Source organism: Dreissena polymorpha, chromosome 7 (genome assembly GCF_020536995.1).
Source record: "Dreissena polymorpha isolate Duluth1 chromosome 7, UMN_Dpol_1.0, whole genome shotgun sequence".
In the NCBI taxonomy this organism is placed as follows: domain Eukaryota; kingdom Metazoa; phylum Mollusca; class Bivalvia; order Myida; family Dreissenidae; genus Dreissena; species Dreissena polymorpha.
Window position 1 is genome coordinate 51,729,692 of NC_068361.1, and position 12,592 is coordinate 51,742,283.

Here is a 12,592-nt window from a genome sequence, read left to right on the forward strand (position 1 = left end):
ATCTGCCAGTCATGATCAATGTACCTATGAAGTTTCATGATCCTTGGCCTAATTATCCTTGAGTTATCATCAGGAAACCATTTTACTGTTTCGAGTCACTGTGACCTTGACCTTTGACCTACTGACCTGAAAATTAATAGGGGTCATCTGCCAGTAATGATCAATGTACCTATGAAGTTTCATGATCCTACGCGTAAGCATTCTTGAGTTATCATCCGGAAACCATTTTACTATATCAAGTCACTGTGTCCTTGACCTTTGACCTAGTGACCTAAAAATCAATAGGGGTCATCTGCCAGTCATGATCAATGTACTTATGAAGTTTCATGATCCTAGGCGTAAGCATTCTTTAGTTATTATCCGGAAACCATTTTACTATTTCGAGTCACTGTGACCTTGACTTTTGACCTAGTGACCTGAAAATCAATAGGGGTCATCTGTCAGTCATGATCAATGTACCTATGAAGTTTTATGATCCTAGGCCTAAGCATTCTTGAGTTATCATCCGGAAACCATTTTACTATTTTGAGTCACTGTGACCTTGACCTTTGACCTAGTAACCTGAAAATCAATAGGGGTCATCTGCCAGTCATGATCAATGTACCTATGAAGTTTCATGATCCTAGGCCTAAGCGTTCTTGAGTTATCAACCAGAAACCATCTGGTGGACGGACCGACGGACCGACAGGCGGACCGACCGACATGTGCAAAACAATATACCCCCCTCTTCTTCGAAGGGGGCCTTAATAAGCATAGGTGGGGAAAATTCAAGGGTGTGAAAAGGGATAATTGAATAAATTGTTAAATTGCGTAAAGAGGTTTAATGAAAGACACATTGGCCTTTGAATCAATAATTTTATTGCAAGGTATTGTTTGATCAGAATAGATTGTCGACGGACAAAACCATCTGCCTGAACCCTTAAATCTCAAAATGGACGACTTTGACAACATGGACATATGATTTTTCCATCCATATAGATCATTGTCTCTTGTCAATATTTTCTTCCCAAAACACATACATGTAGCCAAAGAGCATCAGTAGAAAATGGAGTTAAGAAAATACGTTTTTTCTACATTTTCCTATCAAAACCATGTTGCCCTTAACTATGAACCACAGTATTGCGCTGTATCCTGCAAACACACGGGTCTCCATTTCAAATTAAATCCATCACTCCTTCAAATAAATGGCCTCTCATCTATCTGGTTTAAAATCCTTCTCGGCCATTGGGTTTGCATGTATGGTGACGGAGCGGATATGCACCTCGCGCTCGGGTCGGTGTTTCTCGTTGACTGGAAGTTTCTCCAGTTCATCTAGGGTGTCAAACCCATCTATCACCCTGGAAACCACAACACACACATAGTTAGTAAATGTCCCTTGTAAAAGTAAAGTTATTTGGAAATATCTCAGTAGAGGAAAAAAATTAGAGATTGGCTTTATATAAGCATATATCATGATTTAACAGTGTCAAAGTATTCAATTGGCTTAAAAGATTGCTCCATGATATTAAAATCAGCCACAATTTTGATAACATGGCAATATTGTTAATTAAAAGCAAAATATTGACAAGTGAAAGCTTTGCAGTAATAGCACTTCTAAGGTGTTAAAAGTAACCATGAATATTATTTTAAAACACTGCTGCATTACAGAACGCTTCTGCTTTAAGCTGCGATGAATGTGGAACATCACCGGAATGCTCTGAATGACTATGTCAACTTGACAGATATAAATAACTACGAATGGCAGGGGGAGAGAGGGACCCTCCATTTTAATGCCCCACCATTATGTTGTCCCTTTATGAAATGTGTCGAATCCTTTTTTGCCCTTATTTCAATTATCACATTTCTAGTACATATCCAGTTTCTAATTTCACACCTAACATGTTTTATTGGTGATTTTATTGCATAGCATACAGTATTTCTTGATATTACAATCAAAATATTTTTTTAATGATAATAGCGCATGGAATACATGCAGAATAAAGTGGAAACAGCACAAATAAGTAAATTACAACTTAAATGTTTATTCCTCAACAATTTTTCACCAAAGAGGTCATTCTACCCCTTTTCAATCAGCCCCTCTCCCTGTCTGGTTCGATGCCTACTTTAACGTAGCACAGCATGAACATTATGCAATTTGTGTGATAATGTCATCTTAAGTTAGAACAGCATGAACATTATGCAATTTGTGTGATAATGTCATCTTAATATAAAACAGCATGAACAGTATGCGATTTGTGTTATAATGTCATCTTAATGTAGAACAGCATCAGCAGTATGCGATTTGTGTGATAATGTCATCTTAATGTAGAACAGTATGAACATTATGCGATTTGTGTGATAATGTCATCTTAATGTAGAACAGCATGAACATTATGCAATTTGTGTGATACTGTCCTCTTAATGTAGAACAGCAGGAACATTATGCGATTTGTGTGATAATGTCATCTTAATGTAGCACAGCATGAACATTATGAGATTTGTGTGATAATGTCATCTTAATGTAGAACAGCATGAACATTATGCGATTTGTGCGATAATGTCATCTTAATGTAGAATAGCATGAACATTATGTGATTTGTGCGATAATGTCATCTTAATGTAGAATAGCATGAACATTATGTGATTTGTGTGATAATATCATCTTAATGTAGCACAGCATGAACATTATGTGATTTGTGTGATAATGTCATCTTAATGTAAAACAGCATGAACATAATGAGATTTGTGTGAAAATATCATCTTAATGTAGCACAGCATGAACATTATGAGATTTGTGTGATAATGTCATCTTAATGTAGAACAGCATGAACATTATGAGATTTTTGTGATAATATCATCTTAATGATTAACATAATGAGATTTGTGTGATAATATCATGTTAACATAGCACAGCATGAACATAATGTGATCTGTGTGATAATGTCATATCAGGGCTTGCACTAAGCGGCGTACGGCCGTATATTACGCCCGATAATTGTTTCCATACGCCGATAACAAAACCCCATGACGTCCACTGTACTTCCTTAAAATTGGTCATACGCCGAAAATAGAAACCCGTGACGTAAGCTGTCGATTAAAATAACACTTCAATCAACACTGCTTTCTGCCGACTCAATGTGTTTTGCACACGTCTCGATCAGTCTAAACTCCGCCTCCTTATATTTGCTACCGCCCGCAGGTGATTACCGGTAGAAAGTTTATTGTGTGTTGTTTATCTAACGGTTACACAATTTACCCCCCCCCCCCCCCCCCGCGCGGATCGCAAATTGACCGTTACAAAGCAGTCGCTTAATATTGGTTGCTTTAACAACACACTCGTGCCTCTTTGCGCGTGCCGTATGTTGTCTAATGATTAGGCGATAACTGCTGGTTTTCGGCAGACGGCACGGTAAAAGAAAGACGGCAAAAATAATTAAAGAAAAACAAAACTGATCAAAGTTTAATTAATGACATAGATTCACTACCGTATTAGGTCCCGCGAGTTTTCTCAGTTTGTTAATCCACCGATAATTACGAGTAATAACCATCTTATATAAACTGGAATCACAGTTCATTTTCTATACTAACAAGTCATTTTACTAGTCAGAAACATTCAGAAAACACATTCCTGGATTAGATTTAAATTATCCGAGTAGAATTAAATTGCAACGTCATGACCTTCGACATTGCAAATGGCTGACCTATTGCAACATTCAACCCGCGTTCAGTTCAAAGCTGGTGATTCAAATTACAAGTAATGTTGGTTCAATGGAGAAAACATTAAATGGATTTAACAAGCATTTGATAAGGTTTGTTAAACCAGATAACAGCATGGAAAGTTTGGATTATTAAAGTTAAACTGGTAAGGCATTTATTAAGTGTACATATTTCGGACATGTATAGTATTCGGATAAACAGTAATTGATATTCTAGATGCTCCATCATGACCATTCATTAAGATTGTGTTTTGTTGCAAATGCAGTCATAGGGATGAGGATAATAAAATGACAATAAATATGTGATGAAAAGGTGCAACATGTTTTGTCTTTTAAGTCGATATTGTTTGCACAAACTTATACCCTGATTTTCCAAACTTCTCCTTATTTTTAAAGCCTTGGGTAGTCTCCGCCTTGTTGTATGATATATCTAGTTACTTTCACAGAATTAAAGTGACCCAAAATGGATGGGAAGAGTTTGTGATCATTAACGCAGTTGACATTCCGTTAACATCAACATTAAAGATGTTTGGACTTCCAACATTTTTGAGTGGGACTTCCATAAGTAAAGGGCAGGAAGTCAGGACTTCCAAAATTTATTTCTTAGTGCAAGCCCTGGTCATGTTAACATAGCACAGCATGAACATTATGAAATCTGTGTGATAATGTCATGTCAACATAGCACAGCATAAACATTATGAGATCTGTGTGATAATGTCATGCTTGCATAGCACAGCATGAACATTATGAGATATGTGTGATAATGTCATGTTAACATAGCACAGCATGAACATTATGAGATTTGTAAGATAATGTCATGTTAACATCGAACAGCATGATCATTATGAGATCTGTGTGATAATGTCATGTTGACATAGCACAGCATGAACATTGTGAGATTTGTGTGATAATGTCATGTTAACATAGCACAGCATGAACATAATGAGATTTGTGTGATAATGTCATGCTTACATAGCACAGCATAAACATTATGAGATCTGTGTGATAATGTTACTTTAACATAGCACAGTATGAATATTGTGAGATCTGTGTGATAAAGTCATGCTTACATAGCACAGCATGAAGATTATTCGATTTGAGTGATAATATCAACTTAATGTTGAACAGCATGAAGATTATGATATTTGTGTGATAATGTCATCATAACATAGCACAGCATAAAAATTATGAGATTTGTAAGATAATGTCATGTTAACATAGCACACCATGAACATTAGGAGATTTGTGTGATAATGTCAGGTTAACATTGCACAGCATAAAGATGATGAGATTGGTGTGATAATGTCATGTTGACGTAGCACAGCATACAGATTATGAGATTTGTGTGATAATGTCATGTTAACATAGCACAGCATCAAGATCTCGAGATTAGTGTACACTAAAGCCCTTTTTGCCTTAAACATCACCGAGTGTACATTTTTAGAGGTGTATTTAATGTACTTTTATATGATACACAATGTCCTGTTCAATTCTTTTATTTCTAGATTATTATTTACAATAGAACCATTCAAGTAAAACCTTGTTTTGTGCAAATTGTGTGTGCTAAACAAATAAGGGGAATAATATGGAATAAAACCGTGGAAGGATAATGGGTCATTTGCTGAACAATTGTAGTCCTGTGTGTGTGTTTCTCAATGAAATCAATTTAATTTATTAGTCATGCTTCTTATAACTACGGATAAAGCACTGTTGAATGTTGACAAGTAAAAAGGCACAAAAAATATACAATTGTTATCAAACAGTACAACATTGCCCTTGAATTTTCTTTTCCAGTGGTTTAACTCGATAGTAAATCACATTTCTGTGTGGCTGCTTCTGACAAAACTTACAGAAATATGCAAGGTACGCATTGTCAAGCCCAACAAAATTGTACAGTAAACCCACCAAACACACGCTGTCTAATGATGGTGGTCTTTTTGGTAAGCTATTTCAAAATTGTATGATGAATAACAAAGTTACAGTCCTGACAAGCTATTCATGGCTCAATTAGACCTTTAACCTCTATGTGTGACTTACAGATAGGGAGACCAGCTGTTAAACTGACATGTCGTTTTGTGATGGTTTACATGAGTACTAAGGTATTTTAAATCTGTCAATACATGGTCAACTTACGGCTGAGAAAGGAATTTCTGACAGATTTTTAGACACTCACACAGATGGAAAATGGGACACTTATATGCTATCTTCTACTAATGGAGGGGGGGACAAAGAAAGAGAAATCATGCCCTTACTTTCCAAACACTGTGTATTTCATATCAAGATGTGGCTGCTTTCCGTATGTTATGAAGAACTGGGAACCATTTGTGTCTGGACCATTGTTTGCCATGGAAACCACTCCCCTTACATTGTGCTGGAAATACAAATTTGTAACAATTAATTTCAACAGCGTGAAACAATTCAAAGATCAAATTTAAACTTGTTAAAACTGACAGTAAAGTAATCGCATTGTGTTGTGATAATCTAAGATTGAAAGAATACACAGTATAATCGTGCATGCTAAAACAGGGGTTTTGTTGCTTATTCATTATTTAAAATATTTTATTCTGTAAAAGAACTATTATCAACCAAATGAATGAGGAACAATCATTCAGGATAAAATTCACTAAAATAACTATGGTAATGAATTACATATTTCATTAGCCACACAAGTACACAATTTTGCGCAGGCTACATCTGCAAATAAATTGTTTCCTATGGTTGCAATCTGATTAGCCTATTAAAATGGTTGGTACAGCATGGTGTAACATGTTGTTTTTTTAATTGATACCTTAAGACCATCTCTAAGTTCATCTTCAAATTTCTTCCCCCATATACTGTTTCCACCTTTGCCTGTTCCTAAAAAAAAAACAACATACTACATGTACTTTTATAAAACCAGATTCAGCATAATGCAGCATACTCAAAATTATTGTTTTAAAAATGCCAAAAAAATCTATGGATTTGGTTACAATACTCAGTCAAATATACAAGATAAATTTAAGATTTGCATTCAACAATAAAAATTAAGAACATAAGCGGGTTAAGTCTGCGTAGCATTTGTAATAAGCGAAGAAAACATTGCCAATTCAGTTTTGTAAATTGCCAGAAATAATATGAGCCTACCATAATTGTCTTCTTACCTGACTTTGGTCTTATTTTATGGTTTTATACAGATTAACTAAAATCTTTTTCATTCAAATTTGAGCAAATCTGATTAATCTGGTCTGGATAAAACTTTACAAAGCTAGATTTATAAAATTAAACAGTGTAAGCAAGTAGCCAAGAGGCAAAGGCTCCACATTTCAATACAGCTCATTATAAAATAATACATATGTTCAGGGACCAACAGTTTGTTTGTATACAGAGCTCTAGATAAGGATTTAGTCTAAACGGTATTCCACCCCCTGATATTATTGTTCAAGCGTATTTTACTCCTTTGTTTCGGCCATAAAGGGTATTTAGGAATATTTAGGGGTATTTCCAATTTCCATAGAAAACTGACAAAGTAAATGGCTTGTTTAATCTATAAATATTATTATTTGTTTTTTATATTATTAAATGCAAACAGAATGAATTTAAAATGACGATATGAGCTGACTTTCTTTAAAAATATTCCCTGCAGGAGCCGCTGGTTGCTTAAAACGTCCCATTTTGATCCACAAACATGAGGGCCGCCATTTTTATTGCAAGCTTATTTTGATTGACTTACTTTTGATTCAAAGGTTAACTTACACAGGGACCTATACAAACAAAGAAAATGTTTGTATAGGTCCCTGACTTACACAAAAAAACTCAACTGGATTATTGGTTAAACTTGTTACGCACTTGAATCGATTTAAAATACGTACCAAGATTTGTATTGCGTTTTGTTACGTACTGGGCCGATTTTTAATGCGTTTTTTTATTTTTTTCAATGCGTAAATACACAGATACACCTCTTATCTGGAGCTCTGTTTGTATAGGTCCCTGATATGTTCGTGAACACTTTTATTGGGAAAATGATTGATTGTATTTGGCAGCCATCTTGTATTTTGTGGCCATCATGAATTTCTTAGGTTTGGTTTCATGCTTTTTTTTCATTTTCACTTTTAATACAACTAGGCCAAATATGGGGCTTTTCCCCTTTTCAGAAGTTTTTGTTTACAGAATTTTTCTTACTCTATCAAAAACTATGCGAAATAGATGATTCTATATAGAAAAGGTTAGAAATGTCATTACCAGTAGGATCCCCAGTTTGCACCATGAAGCCTTTTATGTTTCTGTGGAACACACTGTTGTTGTAATAGTCACTCCCACACAGGGCCAAGAAATTCTGTAAAATAAATCTATGATTGTTTCAAACAAAACCCCTGCATGAATGTAATAATACATGATAACTGAACCTGAAGTACATGTATACATTGATGTATTATCACACCAACAAAACAAATCTGAATACTATAATGTATTGTTCAATTTTACATTGTGATGTAAACTAGAAATGTGTCAAACACACATGACCCCACATTATATGTTTAAACACAGAAAAATCAACTATATATTCTACATTAAACACAAAGACAAAGGGCCATACATCGGACAAAACTTGTCATGAGATACACCCAGTTGTTAAAGAGAGGAGTTGAAAACACAACCTTCAGGACAAACAGACAGATGCAAGGCTCTTATGCCTCCAACTCTGTGGTGACATACAGATATAAAAATTATTATTAAACATATGCTATTGTATTAAATATTGTTTAATAACACCATGCAATGAAACCGATGAATCTTTAATGAGTGGTATCGATATAAGTTATTTTACTACTGCATGGTATAAAAATTCCAATTGTCTTTTCTGGGTTGTTGTCCAATAGGATAAGTGATTTTTTTATTAGATTTAGCCATTAATATGAAATATGTACATGTACAACAGGGCTACAAAATTGTCATTTAATAATAAACACAATAAAGCACTGTCATATTAAATAAAAGAAAGCGTTATAAATACACTTTATAGGATGAGTACAAATCACACTAGAACATCAAAGAATCTTGTCCTATAGGACAAGTGCCTTACAATATTAATATTGTGATTCTGTACTAAAACATAATTTATTAAATGTGGTCTAGATCAAACAAGTGTAAAATATACATATATTAACAAAGGATGAGTGATAGTCACCTATATGTAGCAAAGGAACTGTCAGCAACAGCTCAGGCCAAAAAAAAAAAGTTATATTTTAATTTAATTTACATAAATATACATTTAATCAAAGGTTAATAGCATGATACCAGCTGGCAACATAGGTATTCAAGTAAAAAAAATAAGAATTTTTAGCTGAAATAGGGGAAAAAAGTAAACCATTTTAAGGGGGGAATGGGGTCGAATTTCGGTCCCAAAAACGGCCAAACAATGGCCCTGATTGGAAAAAACAAGAGGGCCATGATGTCCCTGAATCGCTCACCTGACTAACCAAATACAATCCCAACCCAGATTTCATCAAGATAAACATTCTGACCAAATTTCATAAACAGGGTTTTTTCTGCCTTTTTTGGGAAAATGAGTCTGACCAAATTGGGAATTTTTTATCAACAAATTTGTCCATTTGGAGAATTTTTGCTTCGCTGAAACAGCTCATTTTTGGGAAAACATTGTGAATTTATCATGCTTAAATAAGTCAGAGGTTTAACAAATAACTATGTTTTTAATTGTTATTGTTTAATTGTTATTTTGACCTTCAATGCAGGTAAGCATCAGATGAGTAAGTTTGGTTTGTGTGAATGTGCTGCGTAATAGGGAGCACAGCAGGTTCATGGTGCTGAATCCTCGCTCAACCACAGCAGTGCTTGTTGGTATGATACACATCAGCTAGACGAGTTGGAACATTAATAATCATAAGTCATAAGACACAAATTTTTTTTTTTTTTTTTTTTTTTGGAAATTGGGATTTTGTTTATAATTTCCGTTCGGAATCGGGTCCGTTTTCATTGGGAATGCCTCCGTTTTCTGGAGGTGCAGACAGTTCTGAAAACCCCCTGATAAAGATTAGATGAAAACTGTGACCTCTATTGTCTACACAAGGTTTTTCTATTATTTGACAAAGTGACCTAGTTTTTGACCCCAGGTGACCCAAATACAATCCCAACCCAGATTTCATCAAGATAAACATTCTGATCAAATTTAATAAAGATTGGATGAAAACTGTGATCTCTATTGTCTACACAAGGTTTTTCTATTATTTGATCTAATGACCTAGTTTTTGTCCCCAGATGACCCAAATACAATCCCAACCCAGATTTCATCAAGATAAACATTCTGACCAAATTTCATAAAGATTGGATAAAAACTGCGACCCCTATTGTTTATACAAGGTTTTTCTATTATTTCACCTAGTGACTTATTTTTTGACCAAGTGACCTAGTTTTTGACCCCAGATGACCCAAATAAAATCCCAACCCAGATTTCATCAAGATAAACATTCTAACCAAATTTCATAAAGATTGGATGAAAACTGTGCTCTCTACTGTCTACACAAACAAATTGTTGACGGACGCACACACGCACACACAACGGACGCCGGACATCACATGGTCACATAAGCTCAACTTCGTGACAGGTGAGCTAAAAACAGGGTCCTACCGGTAGGTAGGGATTTTTACTAAAGCTTTTAATAAGAAATACATGTTTATATATGCTTTGTTTGCTTGATATTACATCTATGAACGAAAATGAACAATTTTTTTTATTTTTTTGGCAGCCCCAATAAAAAGTAGAGGGTCGGCGCCGATGGGAGACACGGTCCGGCGACCCAAAACGGGCCTTTTTTTTTGCCTCAGTCGTGTGATCTTAAAAAAAATCTCACATGAAGTCATTAAATGATACAAAACTTGTTGTCTGCTTGTTATGAAACCACCAGTATTCATAGTATAAATACCTCACAAGCCATTGGAACTTGCTCACAAAACAGTTCAATTTTCAGGTCCCCCAAATCTGTTTTTAATGTAACTGACTGAAAAAGAAAATATCAATCATATTACATGTCTATCAGTTATCACTGCCTGCAAAATTGTCATACCAGAGCCTTTGCCTTATAATTACCAAATTCCATCAAGATAAAGACATAAATGTGGTCTCCATAGCGGTTACATAGTTTTTCTAAGATTTGACCTAGTGACCTTGTTTTCTGAAGCAGGTGACCCAAAGTTAATCACTACCAAGTTACTATAATTAAGTATAAAGATAAACATTCTGACTAAGTTGCCATTAATGTGCCATCATGCATGGTAACAATGTTTTACTAAGATTTGACCTAGTGACCTAGTTTTTGGACGCATGTTACTTAAACTCAATTACCTATACTGGGCTTAGATATTTTCAGAATAAACATACTAATCAAGTTTCATCAATATTTTGTAAAAGTGTGGCCTCTAGAATGGTTACATTTTTTTTGAAGATTTGACTTGATGAGCTAGTGCTGCTAGTTAATACACTGACCGTGTGCAATGTTAATATTTTTCAGACTGACTTGAACAATATCTCAATATAAATACGGAGATGTATAGAGTGAAACGAATACTCATATGTCCCTTTTTTCCATATGCCTGCTAATGCTCCCAATACAAAATATGTATTTGTAAAATGAAACCTGACAGGGATCTAAATTCAGCCAGGTTGCCCCAGAGGTCCCCTAGCTTTCTATATTTGGAAGCCCACCTAAAGTTTTGAGGGCATACCAATACATGGGTTATGCTACAAAATGATAAGAACCGTCTATCTTATTCTTATTTCTGAAGTTAAAGTTTACGGTTTATGAATTAATCTTAGGCAATTTTATGCAGAATATTAAATTGAAAATAAAATATTTTAATTGTAAACTTCAAGATATTTGCTTGTAGCATTGATCGATTGCTTTCATTTTTCTGGAGGCTTTTTATCCCTTTAAGATATTTTAAAATCTTCAAACCAAAATAAATTATTAAAAAATTTACATTGTAACGTTTGAAATCTTCAGACAATCATAATCTGTGAGTTGATTGCAAGTAAATTTAAAAAAATATATAACGCAAACATTGGCTGCAATGTTTTGATACACAGGTTAAAACAAGCGTTACCCTTGGCTGAGACATGTGTATGCGTAGCTTTTAAGGCAAGCATACATGTGCAAATGGAAAGTCGGTAATTCAAGTAATTTTCATAGTGGTTTTAATTAAGTTTTTTTGCCAAAGTAGACTACCAGCTTTTAAGAATAACGTGAGCGCCCATTAATTTCCATCCCTGCCTTAGCAGCCCTGCAGCTAGGAAAATTTCAGGCAACAGTGGGGATTTACACCTAAGACTTCCTTATTACAAGGCAGATGCTTTGCCACATCCTTATAAAAGCTTGATCATATGGTAAAATACATCGCTGTTTTACTTTAATATCAAGCAATTATCTACTTTTGACGACCTTTGAACAATCTGCAACGAATTGGCAGCTTCAAGCATATGGTCTAAAAGTATTAAGGTTAAATATCTACAGTAGCCGAAACGTCTTGGGGCGAAACTTTTTGTCTCAGATCAACAATAGTCCAAATAATCAGACGAATTTGCCCTCGTATTTATAGGAGTAAGGTCAGCAAATGACGTTAGGGCCATGAACGTGATCAATAAACCGTTTACATAATATAGTCAGAATTATTGGATAAACTGTTCAACTGCCTTTGCCTTATGTCAAATCATAAACGCCTAATGCGATAAACAAAGTGTAATAAAAAGTTTCCCAACCATTGTTGCTGTTGTTGTTGTTGTTGTTTTTAAACGAGATTACAGATAGAAATTATTTATATACGAAATATGTATTTATTAATAATACATTTTTAGCGAACACAATTCTATTATATTGATAACTAAAACCCCATTATGTATAGAATTTTAT

The 12,592-nt window shown here is 34.6% G+C and overlaps 1 protein-coding gene across 1 annotated transcript; it reads right to left on the reverse strand.

Annotated features, from left to right (window-relative positions):
* Positions 1–806: 806 nt before the first annotated feature.
* Positions 807–12,496, reverse strand: LOC127839313 (peptidyl-prolyl cis-trans isomerase-like 3). The gene is made up of 6 exons (XM_052367612.1): positions 12,442–12,496; positions 10,613–10,687; positions 7,914–8,007; positions 6,484–6,551; positions 5,948–6,066; positions 807–1,337 (listed from the first exon to the last, which is right to left on the reverse strand). Exons 1-6 carry the CDS (start codon positions 12,442–12,444, stop codon positions 1,193–1,195), a joined length of 504 nt encoding a protein of 167 aa, XP_052223572.1. The 5' UTR covers positions 12,445–12,496; the 3' UTR covers positions 807–1,192.
* Positions 12,497–12,592: the final 96 nt, after the last annotated feature.